The 19,762-nt window shown below is 31.0% G+C and overlaps 1 protein-coding gene across 6 annotated transcripts; it reads left to right on the forward strand.

Moving 5' to 3' along the window:
• Positions 1-1,452: 1,452 nt before the first annotated feature.
• On the forward strand, positions 1,453-13,021 carry RpLP0 (ribosomal protein LP0). 6 transcript variants are annotated; one of them, XM_043050037.3, is made up of 8 exons: positions 1,453-1,668; positions 1,742-2,016; positions 4,922-5,012; positions 5,090-5,265; positions 8,950-9,184; positions 11,353-11,538; positions 12,594-12,734; positions 12,815-13,021. In XM_043050037.3, exons 3-8 carry the CDS (start codon positions 4,959-4,961, stop codon positions 12,971-12,973), a joined length of 951 nt encoding a protein of 316 aa, XP_042905971.1. In that variant the 5' UTR covers positions 1,453-1,668; positions 1,742-2,016; positions 4,922-4,958; the 3' UTR covers positions 12,974-13,021. The 6 variants fall into 6 exon arrangements, with proteins under 6 accessions (XP_042905971.1, XP_071038617.1, XP_071038614.1 ...); XM_071182516.2 differs by lacking the exon at positions 1,453-1,668 and having other exon boundaries at positions 2,009-2,160; XM_071182513.2 differs by lacking the exon at positions 1,453-1,668 and having other exon boundaries at positions 2,016-2,904.
• Positions 13,022-19,762: the final 6,741 nt, after the last annotated feature.

A 19,762-nucleotide genomic window follows, 5' to 3' on the forward strand; every position in this document is an offset into this window, starting at 1 on the left:
AGTTGGTCCCCGAAAATTTTTTAGCGCAGATTTAACATAAAATGCCGTTTCTGCGCAAATATACCAGTTTGGCGCAAAATGAGCAGAACTTGTAGCCCTGTAGCTTTCAAAGCAAACAAAATTACACAGATCAAAATAAATAATTCATTATTATTCCTACTTTCTTTTGAACGACGATCCCAGGAGCACAAACACCCCTGGACAATTATACAACGTCTTACGCACCTTGGTAATGCACCTTGCAGTAATTTTCAAAGCACTTGTCATGGGGTCACCTCGTTTCGTCGTCTCCAAGATCAATTTTCCTACTAGAGATGAACGGCCTCTGTGGCTTAAGGGCAATTGTCTTGTTTGTTACACAGATGGATCAAGGTCTGGTCTTAAATCAGGGGCTGGAATCTACTGCTCAATGATGATACCAAACTCCACTGTTTTTCAGGCTGAGGTCTATGCTATAATCTTTTGCTGCAGGATATGCTTAGACATAGGTTATCTAAATATACCTATCCACATCTGCTCTGACAGTTAGGCTGTTCCTCTATCACCATCAAGGTGTAAATTCACCTTTTCATTTGTACCTTCATTTTAGTAAGACTTTATTTTATGATGTCTTGCTATATAGTTAAAATCCACACGATATTTGGCACCAGACAGAGATAGTCACATAAAATTTTATTTTAAGAATTCGGAATAAATTTTTTAAATGGCATACTATTAGATCAGATTAACACGAGTTGTGATTTTTTTTAAAAGTATTTTTTTCAAGAAACTGAAAAATATTTAAAATCTAAAAATTATCAGTACAATTGTTTAGCAATAAATATTAGCTTAAATTTAAACATATAAACTTAATATAGTTTAAAAAGTTAGTTTCACCTTTATATTAACTTAATTCTGATTACTATTACAAATATTTACTTTGTTAGGATTATTCTAAACTGGTAAAAATTTCATTAGTGATACTAAATTTTACCATTTTCACATAAATACCTTTTTACTTAAAAATGCACCTTTAAATCTAAAAATTTAAAGTATGAAAACTTAAACAAAAAGATCTATTACGTTGTTCATTACTTATATACTTTTTAATTTACTTTTTTTGAAGAAAATTTTTACATTGTCCTTTAACTTGCCTTTAATTATTTTGATAATGAGCGACAACTACTTAGTGAAATAAACACTTAAAATAGCAAAAGAGGGTTGATTAAAAATTGAGGATCCCACTTAGTTATTATATAATATACATTTTGATAAATTTTAATGGTGAGTGCCTTATCCAAACTAAATACACACTTTTCTGTGAGGAAAAAGTCTGTCCTATTTTAATCCTGGGGGGAACTCTGGTAGTACCATATTTACTAAGCACTAGAGCTGCACAACAGACTATTGTCAAAAGTCAGCGAAGCATGTCTTGAGAATGAACTGAAGACATGGTCCTCTGAAGAGAGGATTACTCCCCTGCCTAGGTGGCCAGATGACCTGATCATGTAGTAGAGCATTTAACAGTAGAACAGCTTAAAGGAGACTAATATTATGCACCCCCTGTTCCGTTGCAGGCTAAATAAAGTGGTCACACACACTCAACTGCTGCCTGTTGGAAAAGTGTCTTACATTTATCATGATTTTGAAGCTAGATTAGATAGCAAATTTTATGGGAAACTTTGCCAGGTAGTATGATAACTAATTATTTTCCTTTAACCCTGAACAGCGTAATTAAAAAAAACTGCCATTAATATTTCAGCTACATAAGATACAGGATCTCTAAGGAAAAAATATTTCTTGCTCAATAACCGTAATCCTAGACTCATACAAATTCTTCTCACCAACTGCAAAAATACATAAACATTGCAACCTTTTAAATGAACGAGGTACAGCGAGAACAGTGCACATACAGCGAGAATAGTGCAGAAAATCATTTCCTAAAAGCAGCAACTTCAACTAAACGCAACTCACTCTCCACGAGAAGAGAAATAAACGTTATTTTCTCATAACAACGTGAATTAACATCGTCGTTTGGTAAGTAGATTTTATAAAGAAATCGTAATCTTTAATAATCTTTTAAAATATGTCAATTTATTATTTTCAGTAAATGTCACAGCGATATATGCTAATTATACTTTAAAATATATATATTATTTATTATCTTTAAAACTTAATAAGGTTCGAAAACATTAATTTATACGATGGGACATAAATTACGTTAGATTTTCTAACTCAGAAATAGTTTGAATAAGATTAGTTTTACTATCAATCTTTTATATCATTTCTATTTTGTTTTTAGAGACTTTATTTTCTTTTGATATAAATTCAATAACGTCTTAAAATTAAAATCATAGCTGTGTACTTACATGGATTTCTCCTGATTTTTGCACATTTTAAATGAAATTCCTTATCAATTTATTATTGTACTCAGCTTATTACAAGCTTGATTAATACTGCTAATCGATAAAGTAAGTCTCATTAAAGAGAATATAACCGGCTGATTATCCGTTCTCCGTAAGGGGAAAAAAATTGAATCGATGAAGTCAGAACTGTTTAAATCTTTAGTCCATTCATGCTCGAAAGTCAGTATCAAGCCGTTAACTATTTCTTTCTTTTGAATGTTATTTTTTGTTTCAATTAGTAATCCTAACATTTATAAGGAATCATTAGTTTCAATAATAGTTAGACGATTTATTACTTTTCTCATAGAAGAATTACTACCATTTCATGTGGATTTTAGTACTAAAGATTAATATTTTTTTCAAGTAATCGCTCGTAACAAAATTGTTTAAGCATCATAGGCCTCAATATCTTTTATGAGAGGTTTCTGTATGTGATCTGTGGCAGAATAATAGCAGTCTTAAAACTTCTGAGCAGCAGTTTGCAAGAAACAGAAAAAGCTGGAAGGTACAAACTTGAAATGTATGACTCATAGCCACCCCTGGCAAATATCTATATGTGTTTTTTTATTTTTTTATTAAATTGAAGAATTTGTCACCTTGGCAATTGTTGGTGCAACAGATCACATTATAGAAATTTCCCCATTATATTGTGATTTTTTTTTGTTTCTCCAAATTACATTAATATTGTTTGATTATCGATTTTTCTTTTTAGTACATATATTAATTCACATTTAGTTCAATTTTTATTAAATGGCAATTTCTAAGCAGGGGCCTATCCAGGCTGAATTTACTACTGTTTAGTGGTACCCAGGGATGAGATTCTTCCGTGGATTCGCTGATTTCCGCTTTTTCTCAGATTTTTCCATTTTTTTCCGCTAATTTCAGCTGAAATTTTTTTTTTGCGCAAGTTAAAAATTTTATGAGGAATTTAATTTTCTGCGGAGCAAAATTATTGAAGTCCTCATTCCTCCCTCTGAAGTTTCTCTAAAAATCATTACCTTGGGATAAAACTGGTTGACTTTTATACAGGGATGAGATTTTTTTCGCTTTTGTCTCTCGAATTGCAGCCTTTTTATCAAAAACTCAGATTCTCTAAAAGTTTGGTTTTTTTTATTAATTTATAAATATCCCGTTTTTTAAAAAAAAAAATTCAGTCGTTGAAGTCAAATTATTGTATTTATTTACGATTTTCAAAGAAAAACAAAATTCAAACTACGTCCTAGCTGCAAATCCTTCCACATGTTTACTTATATTAGATATTTTCTCCGATTTCACGCGCAGAGAATAAGATTTTCCGTATTTTTTATCCGTCGGCGGGATAGCTCATATTTTCGTAATTTGCACGTTGCTGCTTCTTGTATTTTGGAGAGAAAACAAACAAAAAAAAAGGTGGATTTGTGGTGAAAATATTTATTTGCTCATTCAATTAATCTTGTAAATTTTTATTTATTGTGTAAACCAAAAACAATTCAAACAAGCCTTTTAGAAATCAGTAGTCCAGACTCTGCAAATATCTCGATTTTTATTCACGCGATTTTAATATCAATCATCGATTTTCGTATTTACCTAATTTAAAAGTTGCGCATTGCAATTCTTATTTACGCTTTTTAAATATCGTACATTATGACTCGTATTTACGAGATTTAAGAATCTAATATCGTGTTTTGTATTTTTGCATTTTTAAAATCGCGATTTTATTATCAAACATCGATTTTCGTATTCACCTGATTTAAAAGTTGAACATTGCAATTCTTATTGAGGCCATTTAAATATTGTACATTGCGATTCTTATTTACGAGATTAAAAAACAAATATCGCAATTTGTATTTACGAGCTTTTAAAACCCTACACGAGCTTAAAATCCAATGTCGTGATTCGTTTTTGCGGTTGTAATATTGCGCGATTTTAAAATTATGCATCCTGATCTAAAAATTACGCATCGTGATTTGTATTTTTGATTTTTTAAATTCGATGTAGAGTTTCATATGATTTAAAAGCCTCATATCGGGATTTATAATCACATGGATTACAAGCTTAAACAAAAATTTGACAATCTCCTGAACAATCTTAAAATTTTTTTCTCTGATTATGTCTTTCCTGTCTTTGGCCTATCAGTTGGATAGTTTAAAAAATTTGTAGTACAAATATTCATTTATATGAAGATAGAGGGTTTTCTTTTTTTTTTGTTGGATTGAAAATTATAACTTAAAGCTTTTATTATACGTGAAATCTTCCATTTTTATCATAATTTCTTATTGAAAAGCTTTACATTGAAGCCTGTTTTTCCTAAGAAAATAAGTATTGTCAAAATAAGAACTTTTATAATTTTGCTATTCTAAAATGTTTGACTTTTTGTTATTGTTTGAAACAACTTTTAAAAATCAAACCTTATTCTCAGGTTTTTATCAGAAATAGAAAACATTTGTTCTAGTTAATTTTTCCAATTTTAATTTTTGTATTTTATTGGCTTTATAAGTTCTGTCTACGATAATTGGAAGACAACTGTGTTGTGATTTTTTTCTTCTTTTTCTTTCTAGTCCTTAAACTCGAATAGAGTAATCCTTGATCTACACGATGGGCAGGGAGGACAGAGCAACCTGGAAAAGCAACTACTTTCTTAAGTTAGTTGTGAGTATTAGTTTAGTCTTTTTTTAAGTCTTTGTTTTTAAAGTGTTTTCAGTCATCTAATTCTTTAAATATTTCAGCAACTTTTGGATGAGTACCCCAAGTGCTTCATTGTTGGAGTGGACAATGTCGGTTCTAAACAAATGCAACAGATCCGTTTGTCTTTGCGAAAGCATGCCATCTTGCTTATGGGGAAGAACACCATGATAAGAAAGGCCATAAGAGGTCACATGGAAAATAATCCAGCATTGGAAAAGTAAGTGTGGTACATTAAGAATGTTATATATACCCTATTTGACAATTTCTCAGGGTGCTTTGCGTTTTTTTAAAGGTGCTCATTATTGATTTACATTTTTTAAAAGCCTATTACTTGGGATTTGTAAAAAGGGCTTTATTTTCTATCTTTTTTTCTTTGCCGTGTCGATTGCTGTTCTAAATTACAAAGATGCATGATTTACAAAATTTTCTCTGCAATATATATCAGAAACTAGTTATTTTATCATGATTATGTGAAGTTAGTGAAAATGTTTTTGAATTTTATGCACATAAACTGAGAATTTTAAGCGATAGAAAAGATTTTTTTTTTTATTATAACTTCACAGATCCTGGTTATTTTAATTTTTTTTGAAAGTGAATAAAAAAAATTGAATGCTTATAAAGTGCTTATTTTTTTGTTGAAAAATCTGGTTATGCACCCTGTTTCTGACTTGCTAAGGGGTTTTGTGCATGGAAATTTAAACGAATGTGATCCCCTTTTTTTCTTAATTCCTATAGTGAAAAAATATTTTTTCTTCAAAAAAAATGTCATTTACAATTAAAAGGTGATTATTTTTCGCAGCTTAAAACTGGTTCAACCGATGTAAGTAATTACGAATTTTAATTTAAGAAAGAATGTTAAATATGGAACAATTATGGTATATAAATTGATATCTTTAGCTTTGCGCATAAAATATTTAGGGATTTTCACTCTGTGTCACAATTACTTCAGACAATTATAATATATTTCAATACAAAGTGAAGTAGGTGGGTTTTCTTTCCCCTTTATTCTTAACAAGCACCAGATTTAAATAAGTTGCCATGATGATAGCTTTTATTGATTATTTCATCAGGTCAGAGCCAGAAATGGCAGAACCCCCTGGCCATATGATGTTGTAAAGTGAAATTATTTGCTAATCAGCTGTCTGAGCTCAAAATCTTTGGATGAATTTTACCAGTTAACATTATATATAAGGTTCAAAAGAGTGTACAATTTGACTCATTAATTTTAAATGTAAATATATATGAATAGGAAATGTATCTCGAATAGAAAGTGTATTCCAGTCACGCTGCATGAGAAAAAATTACTTATGCTTATTCAAAGGTGGGAATAAAAGACTGATTGAAAACTCAGGTTTAACATGTTGAATGCCATGGAGGTCTCTGGTGACTGACACTAAGTTATTTGTTTATAGCGCCACGGGGGTCACCACTGACCCGCTACGCCAAGATTATTAGAAACACATAATTCAGAAATTTTTTTATATCATAGCGTTACTGAAATGGTTTGAAAAATTTAGTGCAATACATACTAAGAAAATAATTTTGGCCAGGCAGACAAGCCATGTGAAGTTAGCTTGGCATTCAACGTGTTAATGATATGACATCTGGGGTACTTACGCAGGGGTCTGTCCAGGCTGAATTTACTAGCTGTAGTTTCACAAATTAAACTTTAGGAAGAAGTTTTACAAAATGCTTTTTTTATTTTTGTATCCCTTACGAAACGATAAATCCATATTTTTGTGTTAATTTTTTAATATAATTTTTGAATTTTCACAAATTATGTCTAAATTTTCACAAAATAGGCATCTCTCTGAAAAACCTAGACAGACCCCTGTTACGTAAAGAATATTATGAGCATGTATATGATGTGTGTGATTCTTAAGTAATTAGTCCTATGATGATGTAATTTGCGTCGTATTAGCACTAGTCACAGAGTAAATGCCTGCTACTCTAAATGTGCTAGTGTATAATGATGATATTTTGACATCTGAGGTATTTATATAAGTATTTAATTTAAATCTAGGATATTCAATTTTGCTTTTTCAGAATTACTTGGGTATAATGATAGCATTAGGCAATGATATAGTGATTATACCTTTATTTCCTGACCCAATAAGAATTTATTGAATAATATGTCTTCTATGATTAAATAATTTTTCATCTTAGTTTGTAATAACAGAATACTTATAATACACAATTAGTGTAGGCCCTGGTTTCTCAACTGCAGACCAGTTCTGGCATCATTCTGTACATCGTTTGAAAATTTGATGTTACCTATAATTGCTGCTTTGATGACAGTACAGTACATGACTACATTAGTAATGTTTAAGTTGCCATCAATTAACTTACCTATTTAATTGTATAAGTGATAATCAGCTAGAATATAATTTATTTTAAAGTAAAGTTATGTGAATTTCAAAGTAAATGATTACAACCTCCCCTGTCCACTAAAAAAACTAAAATATTTCTCAGATTAAATAGGGATGAGAAACACTGTACAGTGAGTGATCGGTTAACGAACATAATCCATTCCAGGACTTTGTTCGTTGACCAATCATCGATTCACCATAGACTTCTATGTGAAACCGATTAATTCGTTCTGGAGACCCTAAAAATTAAATTTTAAAAAATTTATGATTTCTTAGTAAGTTTTTAAAAAATAATACGTACATATAGTCTTGCATATTAATTAGTCCTTTTCATTTTTTGCTTATAGGGCGTTGAAGAACATGTCCAATGTCGATTGCTTTTCTCTCTTTCTCAGGATTGATTTTAGTCATAATAATAATTATTGAATGACCTTTAAATTCATTGTTAATTCAAGTTTCATTTAGTAATTATCAATACTAAACATGCTTTAAACATTTCTCCTTTCAGTGATCTTATTTTGTGTTCCGGATATTTTGTCCTCCGGTTCATTATCCGAATATCTGTTCGTTGTCCGAACACAAAAATCTTTTGTGAAAGTGTTCGTTGGCCGATCACCCACTGTACATTCTTATCTATTGGTATTAGTTCTAAATCTATTGGTACTGCATAGGATTGTGATGATGATTATTTCCATGAATATTGTATTAGGTCAGTGCCAGAAATGGCTGAACCCGCTGGCTATATAGTGCAATATTTTGAAATTAGTTGCCGAAAGGCTGTCTGAACAAAAGATGTTAATCCTCAATGATGACTACATAAAAAATATATTTGAAGTGTAGTTTAACCCAACCCCTGCTGAATATTTTATTGAACTTTTTAGTTATTTCAATTAGTCAAATGTCCTGAAAATTAGGAGTTTTCTAATTTGAGATTTCAATTTCCATGTTAACTTGGTTTTATTTGGGGGGGGGGGTCCATAAAAACACCACAAATCTGCAACTTTCATAATAGTGCCAAGGGAGTGGATAATCTACATTTTTACCAAAAGTATAAACATTTCGTGATTTTGAATTAATAGTTTTTTCAGTGCTCATTGTCTCTAGTGGAGTCAATAGACTATTAAATCAAATGCATTAACTGATTAAATCTAGGTTAAAATTAAAGATGCTCCTATTGAAAAAGTAAATGGATGAAATATATAATTTTTGAAAGTTCATTAGATGACTTAGCTAGATTTTTGATGTATCGAAGTAAAATTTGAGACAGTATGTACTATTTATTTAAAATCAAAGTTGTTCAAAAATAAGGAAAGAGGTAAATGTGTGTTTTCATATTTGGGTTCTTAAATATGTACTAGCAAGCACTGTTGTCAAATATGTCTAATTACTTTTTATATCATACCTTGTATCCAGTTTTGATTGCTATGGGGAGAAAGCTAAACACTATTGTTCCATGAATATTACATTCGTTAAGCTAGAAATGGCGGAATCCGTAGGCTATATATATAATAAGCATTTTTTTATTATTCTAGGATCATTCCTCACATCCGTGGAAATGTTGGTTTTGTTTTTACCAAAGAAGACTTGGTTGAAGTTAGAGATAAGATCATGGATAATAAAGTGAAAGCTCCTGCCAGAGCTGGAGCTCTTGCTCCTTGTGATGTAATCTTACAACCGCAGAATACTGGTTTGGGTCCCGAGAAGACTTCTTTCTTCCAAGCTTTGCAAATTCCAACTAAAATTTCAAAGGGAACAATTGAAATCTTGGTAGGTCTTTTAAGGATCAAAACAATAGCATGTATCTTTTAATTTCTATGATTTAACTGGTGTAATTAGTCCTATGATGATGTAATTTGCGTCGTATTAGCACTAGTCACAGAGTAAATGCCTGCTACTCCAAATGTGCTAGTGTATAATGATGATACTTTGACATCTGAGGTATTTGCATACGTATTTTATTTAAATCTAGCATATTCAGTTTTGTTTTTAAAAAATTACTTGGGTATGATGATAGCATTGGGCAATGATATAGTGATTATACCTTTATTTCCTGACCCAATAGGTTAAATATTTTATTGAGTAGTTGAGTTGAAATTTATTCCCCCATAATAGATATTTCATTGGGATGTATTTACATTGCTTTAAGGACTAGTTATTAAAAACCATGATCAATCATGTTCAGTGATCACATGAAATTTCAGCCAAAAATTTCTGTAGTCGATAGCAAGACTTTCCGTCTACAATTATCTTTAAATAATTAACATATCAGCACATGTTCAATTTAAAAACATTTTGATTATATACACATTGTTTGCTGGTTGACTCGTCCTCGAACTAATATTATCTCTTTCAATTTTACTATAACAATCCGAGGGGAATGTTTCACTTCACTTAGTATATAAAGTTTATTGGAGTCTGTTTATAATGTTTTATATTGTCATTTTCAATTGTAAAATAATAAGCCTGTGACATGACAGTTTATCCAGCAATAACCGATATTCTTACACAGAACTTATACCTAGCATGGCATACATTTGTTAGATTATTTAATAGCATTAAACATAGTTATTTGGGTATGATGATAGCATTGGGCAATGATACAATGAATGATTATGCATTTATTTCCTGACCCGATGAAAATCATATTTTTGTTTTGATTTAAGACAGATTATACCTGTGATGAAGTAATTTGCGTCGTACAGCACTAGTCACAGAGTAAATGCCTGTTACTCATTAAGTGTTAGTGTCATATGATGAAAAGCTAGCAACTGAGGTTGTCATTGTATCCTACTTGTGTGTATTGCATTGTATCCTGCTTGTATGCTCTGAGTCATTTCTTTTGAATGCCCTCAACTTGCACTGGTTCCATTTTATGTCTATTATGTTTCCTTATTGCTTTTTCAACAGTTATTTTTATGAAATTTTGCCTGATTTAAAAAAAAAAACAAGCAAAAAAACTTAATACAATCTTATAATGTGTGAACTTCGAATTTGAGTAATCACTTTTCACCATATATGTGAGCTAGATCAATCGATAAAAAAAAATTTAGGCTAGGATTGTTCTTTTTAATGAAAAGTATTTTTGAATGAATTCTAGTAATTAAAAGTGTGGGCAAATATACTCATTTTTTAAATATAAAATCATGATATGGTTCGTGGTATGTAATCATTAAGACATTTAATAAATTTTAGTTGTTTTAAGAATCTTTTATTCATTTTTTTCTGTGGCAACCCTGTATTTGGGTATGATGATAGCATTGGGCAATGATGCAATTAATGATTATCTCTTTTAGCTGACCCAATGAAAATCAAATTTTTGTTTTTATTATGATGAAGTAATTAGCGTCATACAGCACTAGTCACAGAGTAAATGCCTGTTACTAGTTAAGTGTTAGTTGAAATGATGAAAAGCTAGAACCTATGATTAAACTTAGGATGAAAAACTAGCAACTGAAGTTATTGTATTCTGCTTTCTTTACTTGTTATTAAGAGTTATGTGCAAGATTATGATATGTATAAATTTACAAGTAATTATTAATCTATTCGGCCCTTATCTTCTTGTGTCTGCCTAAGTTGTGGTGTCAAAGAATTAAAATGGATGTTTAGTTTGATAACCACAACTCTCAGGCCTTTTTTTCTCCTCCAGGTTTTGTTAATCACTCCAATTCTGTTAATAAATTTTAAATATGCTTTTCAAGTTTAAATTTGTATGATTCATGGAGTTTAGTGTTTTGTGAACCGAAAGGTTGAAGAAAATAAATAATCCTGAAATTTTTTTATTTTTCTATAAAAAATTTCAGGGGATTTTGCTTTAAAACTTAGCATGATTCTCTGTTTAATTTTTATTTGATAAATAGTATCCATTAGTACAGTTTTGTCAAGCACTTTTTAAAAAATTATATTAACTTATTGTTAATTTTGAATGTATTTTTCAGAATGAAATTCATTTAATTAAGAAAGATGATAAAGTCGGAGCTTCTGAAGCAACTTTGCTTAACATGTTAAACGTTTCTCCCTTCACTTATGGATTAAAAATACGTCAAGTATATGATTCCGGCACTGTATTTTCTCCAGAAATTTTGGACATAACCAGTGAAGATCTTAGAGCTAAATTCATGGAGGTCTGTATAACTTATTTTACTTATCTAGTATTTAAAAATTTTGTGTGATTTAATGTTAGTGATATTAAGTAACAAAAAAATTAAAATGAATTGATTATTTGAATGTTGATGGATAGGTTGTTATGTAAATTGTTTGTTATGATGATACTTTCGACGAATATTGCATTAGGTCAGTGCCAGAAATGGCAGAACCCTCTGGCTATATAATGCAGTATTATGATATCAATGGCCAAAAGGCTGTCTGAACAAACAATTGTTAGCTTAAATTCTCTGATTACTTTCATTCGTTTTAATTTAATTTAAAGATCTTAGATTGAAATATTGAACGTTTTTTTTAATTATGTTGGAAAATGTAAATTTATAACATAATTTAAAACAAATATATAATTATAATTTAAACATTTAGTTATTCTATACTTGGCTGTTATTGTGAATGTTTTACTTCGAAAATAGGTAGAATGCATGGAACATAATGCATTAAAATATAGCACATGCTTTCCTAAGTCAGAACTATCAAATTTTATGCTGAGTTTTAAGTTCTTTTTTTTTTAATTATTGTAATTATTAAAAAATCAATAAAATTGTTACAATTATCACTTTATTGCGTATAATAAAGGAAGAGTTTTAAAATCTCATCGAAGTTATCTAGTAATGGTGTCAACCCGCAATGGAAGAATAGACTTTATGAACTATAGTGCACTTCCTTATGCAAAATTTGTATTATTGTATTTAAATTTTGAGATTTCGGTTTTCTTTAACGTTTTAGTTAATGACCCAATTTTTTTTTTTTTTTTTTTTTTTTTTTTTTTACAAATTATGGCGATAAAACGAAATTATCTTGTTTGTTGTGAAGAAATAAATTTACAAAATGGGAGAAAATAAACAAATATTTTTTATACATTATTATAATACGAAATTACTGAGTGAAATTATGAGTAAACATAATTCGCAACATTTCAATCATATAGTCTTTATGTTCCTGGTATCTAGGGATGTTTGTCTTAATGATGGTTACTCCTAATTTATTGAATTCATGTGTCTAATAATTTTTTTAGGGTGTTATGAATGTTGCTTCAGTGTCATTGGAGATAGGATATCCAACATTAGCATCTGCTCCTCATTCTATTGTGAATGGCTTGAAGAATCTTATTGCAATTGCTGTTGAAACTGATATTACATTTGAAGCTGCAGAAATGGTATCTAAAATCCAATCATTTGAATAAATCAAATTAGTTTAGGCAGTATTTCCTTGACTAATTAAATTTTTCTTTTACAGTCTAAAGAATTTTTGAAAGACCCATCTAAGTTTGCATCTGCTGTGGCTGCCACATCTGCAGCTGCTCCAGCAGGTGGTGATTCTAAACCTAAAGAGGAGGCTAAGAAAGAAGAATCAGAGTCAGAAGATGACGACATGGGATTTGGACTCTTTGACTAATTTTTTTAATGAAACTGGAAGAAAAATAAAAAGCCTTTTGATACTGTCTGACTACCGTTTTTTTCCCCCTTTGTTTCTTTTAGTACTTTTCAACACTTATATATCTTTTGCTTGTCTGTAAAAGAATCGCCAGTTAGGAAAAATCTGTGTGTTGTAAGAAAATCGCCAATGATTTTACTAGCTAATTTTGTTAGCAAATATATTTGCCCACTGTAACTTATTCAAGTGATTTTTCTATTAATCTTAGTAATATTGAAAAAAGTATTTACTTGCCTCTGTGCTAAAAAGTAGCTAATTTTCAAGTGTGTGAATACTTTTTTTTATTAGAAAAATTAGGTGGTCCAACCATTCCTGCTCTTAAAGAAGGAATTATTTGCTCCTAGCTAACAGCAATGTATTTTGTATTCCTAGCAGAGCTAAGACCTTGTTTTGAATCAAACAAAAGATATCGAAAGTTAGTTTACTCTTGTCAATCGAATATGAATGCGTTCAAACAGGATTGCGTAGGAGTGAACAATTTAAAAGAATAAAGTTTTAAAATCCGATGAAAAATTGCATCGTAAATTTTGTATTCTCATTTTTTTTTTAAACAGTTGAAAGTAATCTCGAAGTGAATGCCTTTTAGAAGCAAATTTTAGTAAAAATTCTGCACTTCAATCCCCGTAATGATTTTCATTCATCGTTTTTAAATTTATTCTTGAGCAACAGTATTTTTACTTTTTGACACGCTTAATTTACGCCTATTGTACCGTTAATCGATGTAATGTTTAGATTGTTTTTTCCGCTGTTATTGATATTCACGTGGGTTTCAAATATAACAATCAAGGCCGGATTTACGTATAAGCTGTAGCTTGGGGCAAGTTTTATTCGGAGCTGCTGCCCTATGAAGCTCATTATAATTTTTTTTCTTTACATTTTCGGATGCTTTTTAAACTCTAATCGAAGTGTTTAAAAATATAAAATAATTGTTGACTATACACACTTTTTATGTAAATAAAAAGTAAGGTATTAATTTCTTATTCCTTATACTATTTCTAAATGAATTTGGTATACTTAGTTTAATTGGTTTTATAAAAAAAATTTATCTGTAATATTAATACCTATTTAAAATAAGTGTAGAAGTCAAAGTGTGAAAAAATAGCCTTATTTCCATGATTGGATTTGACATTCAATGCTAAGGGCCATTTTTAGTATATATGTCTAAATAAATAGTGCGAAAGATTTAGAACACAAAATAACGCACGGAGAAAAAATTACGACACTTCTCGCAAAAAAGAAGAAAGAAAAAAACAATTTTGGTAACGGAACCAAAATATATGGTATTTAAATCATTCATTTGGTATTTTTTTTTGTTCACAATGCAGCAGTTTATCGAAAATTCAGGTTTTTAAAATTATAGCTCTTACCACACATTTAATAAAAATGCAAAAGTCAAAAATAAAATGAACCGAATTAGTGATTATTATGCCATACTCTAAGGCAGCGGTTCCCAATTATTATTTAGGCTTCCCCCTACGAAACCCTATCTTACGATTAAAGTTTATTAAGATAATTGTGAACGTTATAACCTAAAAAAAGACTTTCAAAAATATTTAATTAGAGGAATGAAGTATTTTCATTGTTTTATCATTAACAATCTTAAATAAGGTTTTATAGCCGATAGTTAAATTTGCAATCCTTGTGCTATATCTAGTCAATTTTGAATTTATTTTTGGTACATATACAAAAGCTGAAAATGAATAAGATAAGCCGAATTATATGTTACTAGAGTATGTAATTAAACTAGTTATGAACGCTATACAAATTATAATTTAGAAAGCATTTTTCTTTATAAAAGAATTTAGTTATTTCATATTGATTTGAAAAGTGCGATAAAAAATATTAATGTAATATTTTATAAATGCTTATTTTTTTCCTAATTTGATCAACATTCAACACTTTTAGTTTTTAGAAATATATTTTCATTTAAAAAATGCCATTTCTATTTAATTGGTATTTTACTTCAAATAATTTAATAAAGGAAACAGAAAGATTATATACGATATGATTTATATGTTGGATCAAAATATAATCAGAGATCATAAAAGAACTAACTAGAAGTTGTAAAAGTATTCATCCCCGGTTGTAAAAAGTACTAATTCGCTCTAAAACCATTAAGTTCCATAGAAAACAGTTTGGAACTACTTTTCTAAGGTATCGTGATAAAATTAAAAAATTTAACACATTTACTACCGAACAGCATGGCAAAAAATTATGTTAATTTCATGAGAAGTCATAACCAGATCAATATTGAAAAAAACTATCCTGTATTTTAGTGTTCTCATAAATAACGTAAATTTTACTATATTCTAATAGTTTTGACCATACTTTTTTTTTCTCAGTGTGGTCAGTACCATGATTCACATTTCATAAAAGGTACTGTATTGTCGCATGCAAACAGATATTTTTTCTCAAAATTTAGGAGAGCCTTCTATTTTGACACCTCAAATTTTTTTTAAAAAACTTTTTTTTTCGCAAAATTGAAAGGGAGAAAAACACGAGTCTAAAAGTTTTACATCAAGAACAAACATATCCAGAAATTTTCGACAAAATCAAGAATGTCAAGTATCCAAATGACTTAATTTATTAAATTTAAAAAAAAAAAAAATTCGCAAGGCAGGTGTGCATATTTGGGGCTGTAGATTATGAAATCTAACACGAAACTGAGATCGTGGCTTTTAATCCAGCTGATGACAGTTTTTTATTTCTTTATACTGAAAAATGTTTTTCTTATTTTTTTTAAAGTATGCATGTAAAACTAATAATTTAACAATTATTTAAGAAACTAGAAGGCTCCGCCCCTAGTTCACTTTGCTCACTAACCCTTGTGGTTGCTTTTCATTAATCATTGCAGATATGAGGAAAAACGGCTATTTCCCTTTTTTTACACAAAAATTACGATTGCCATTTACATTTTAAAGATGACTAAATTTATGCAAATCAATGAAATTGGAAAATTGGTACCCCCCGCAAAGTTATTACTCAGTGAAGATGAACTCGAGGGATAGAGCATTTGCCTTCGAATGAGGTGAACCGAGTTCGAATGCCAGTGATGGCTGCTGGTCGATATGAATTCTACACCCGGCTTGCACCGACCACAGTGCTGACGTAAAATATACTCAGTGGTAGACGGATCATGGGTTAGAGACCCCTTGCTGTTAGACTAACCGTCGGAGGCTTTCGTGGTTTTCCTCTCCATGTAACTCAAATGCGGGTTGGTTCCATCAAAACGTCCTCCACGAAGGCAAAAATTTCATCAAATACTTGATCCTGGAGTTCTCTTGTTTGCAGGATTGGGTTCAAAATTACGAGGCTACGGAGTAGAACATTAGTAGTCGAAACTCGAAATTGAGTGGACTGTTCAATGACTGCTATAAAATAAACGAATAGTTTGGCTATAATAGCCTGGTTGAGGACTATGGACTCGTGTTCATGAGAATGGGAGTTCGAATCCAGCTGACCGAAGAGTACCCATGCATAAAATGGTGACTGGTGCATGCTAAATCTGTCTGGGTCACAAAGTCCACTAAGTTCTCATAACAAATCAATACCTCTGGGTACTGATCCAGAAGTTCCCTTGTCTTCTGCATTGAGTTCAAAATTACAAGGCTACGTAGTTAAACATTAGTAGTTGTAAACTCAAAATTGAGTCAGTGTTTCAACGGTGGTCATAAAAAGAATAAAACTAATAATCAAATTGTATTTTCTTGTATTTCTTTCTAAGTCCTTGTATATTTTCTACACACCTTCATAATTTCATGTTTCTAAGTCTATGGATTTTGAGCAGCAAAGCAAAATGTAACGTAAAGAAATTTTTTTAATGTTAATACTCAACAATAAAAAATGACAGTTTTCCTCAGGTGTATATAAATAGAATTGAACTCATAAGGGCCCCATCTTTTTCAGTAGCTTGGGGCCTCGCCAAACTTAAATCCGGCCCTGATAACAATATATTTCAAACAATATAGAAAATACGAATCGTGAATTTGAGTCTTTACTTTTTAAAGGAATAATTATCGAACTTTTGGCATATTTTTTATGCTTACTTTTTAGATCCGTTATTTTTTTTAAATGGTATTTATTACAACAGCCTAATCTTCTCATGATTTCCTCGCCGATTTTTTTCCCGGTAATTTTTATTACGCATTTAATAATTTTTATCATAAGTATAACAAGAAAACTCAAAAATTATCCAGAATGTTGAGGACAGAGACCTCTGAAGAAGAAACTCGTTTCAATTGAACATTTTCGTTTGTGTGTTTAGGATAGATTAAAACAATTTTAACCGATTTTAGTCAAAAATTTAGTTTTATCTACTAGGGTGAATTACATTAACAAATGCATCTGAATAATTAATAGCTATAGAATTATTTTTGTTAATTCTTACGGGGCATTTGTTTAACCCCTTACCTGCTTTGGCGTGGCGTTATTTACTTTTCGATTTATCTTTGCTAATATGTAGGCAACATGTAGAGAATGGAAAATGGAAGGGTGCAACCGGAGCGCAATATCATGGCAAAAACGGTGTACAAAATACTATTTGTGTAACATTACTTCAAAAACTTGTGACGGGTTAATTATTAAACATGAGTTAAGCCCAACTATTTTAACCGTTTGAGTGCTGAAGAGTTTTCTTATATATATGCTAATAGTGTGGAATGAAATGCGTAGTAATTTTTTCCCCCGGAGAACAAGAGAAATGGTTACAATTAACACTAATTATTATGTTACACGTAATTTTTACCAACAAAAATATTTTTTATTCTCACTTATTACTAGAGCCCGGAAGTTCAGGCAAAATGCCATAAATGCCCTTTTCTGCCTTTTTTAAACGTTTTCTTCTGAAAATGCCTTTTTCTTTCCTTTTGTTCATAAATGCCTATTTCTGTCTAATTTAAAATTTTTCTGCAAAGCTTTTTGTGCTTTTGACCGAGCATAAACGCAAAATGAAGAAATTTTGAAGTACAGAAATGGTTGACTGTCATCCGACGTATTGTAATGCATTTATAGAGATTAGGACTTTATTCCTTTTGTCTTATTTCCTCTCCGTCTCTTCGTGGCGTCACCTTCGTCGTGGCGTCAGAAAACGTGGCGTCACCTTCACCCGATGCTCTTTGCAAGCAGAGAGAGAAAGGGAGTGAAAAGATTGGAGTTATTTTTACTTACAACCAATAGAATTTTTATTCTTACTTACGGCCCATATAGCCTACACCATCGAATAACTCGTATGCTCTCTTATCTACAAAACGAATTCACCAAGCTGGTCGAGCACATTGTAGCAGGAGCACGAAATAGTTTTCTAGTACTAGTTATTTCAAAAACGCCTAAAGTAAAAGCCTGCACAAGCAAAAAACTGGACAGTTTTGTGAAAGAGTTTGGGTCGGATGTGTTTTCTACTGATGGGTGCATTCTGTTTTGTAAGGCATGCGAGAAGTCAATAAATTTTGAGAAAAAGTATTTTATATCTCAGCACTTGGAGACATCTAAGCATAAAACAGCAAAAGATAAAAAAGATGGGAAAACACCGACTCTGATTTCCACCTGTTTTCAATTATCTTCTCGCAAATCGGAATTTGCAATGGATTTATGCAGATAATTTGTAGATGCCGGTATTCCGCTGTGGAAACTTGAAAATAAAAGCATACGAGCTTTTATGCAAAAATATACGAATCAAAGTGTGCCCTGTGAATCAACTTTAAGGAAAACTTATTTAGATGACTGTTACACCGAAGTTCTTAAAACTATTCAAAATGAAATCGGAACGAAAAACATATGGCTATCTATAGATGAAACGACAGATGTAACTGGACGATATGTTACGAATGTTATTGTTGGTGTTATGGACCCATTTGAAAAACATAAAATCTTTTTGTTGACGTCTGAACAGTTGGAAAAGACTAACAGTACTACAATTGCACAGTTGTTCACTAATGCACTGGCTTTACTTTGGCTAAATGGTACTGAGCATGAAAGAGTGCTATTATTTCTTACAGGTGCAGCCACCTACATGAAAAAGGCTGGAAATGCATTAAAAGTTTTATTTCCTAATATGATCCATCTAACGTGCCTAGCTCATGCATTGCACAGGATAGCAGAGGAAGTAAGAGGTCTCTATCCTGAGGTAGACTCGCTTGTTTCTAGTGTGAAAAAAGTATTTGTGAAAGCTCCTTCAAGAGTTCAATTGCACCAGACATTCAATTACCTCCTAAACTGATCCTTACGAGATGGGGAACATGGATTTCAGCAGTCTCATACTACTGCACAAATTTTGAGGAAGTTACTCGAGTCCTTACCAGCTTTTCGGATGAAGAGGCAATATCCATAAGAAAAATTAAAAGTCTGCTTAGCAGCTCTAAAATAAAAAAAAATGAACTGACTTTTATTTCAACTTATTTTGGGAAGCTCCCTGGAGCTATTGAACACATGGAAAAAAGAAATATGTCTTTGTCCGAGTCACTAAAGATTTTCGACAATACTATTGAAGAACTAATGTCTGTGCCTGGACCAGCTGGTGACAGAATAAGGAAGAAATGCGAAAACGTCATCTCTGCAAACACAGACTTTGAATGCATCAAGGACATTGCAAAAGTACTTTCTGGTAATACTACAGTTGAACTTACCATATCTCCTACCATGGCAAGTTGTTTTAGGTACGCGCCCATAACCTCTGTCGAAGATCCTTCTCTTTGTTTAAAACTATATTGGCTGACAGGAGACAAAATTTCTCTTTTGAAAATTTAAAAAAGCATC

The sequence above is a fragment of the Parasteatoda tepidariorum genome, chromosome 4 (assembly GCF_982258835.1).
Source record: "Parasteatoda tepidariorum strain Cologne lab strain chromosome 4, Ptep-v5.0, whole genome shotgun sequence".
In the NCBI taxonomy this organism is placed as follows: Eukaryota; Metazoa; Arthropoda; class Arachnida; order Araneae; family Theridiidae; genus Parasteatoda; species Parasteatoda tepidariorum.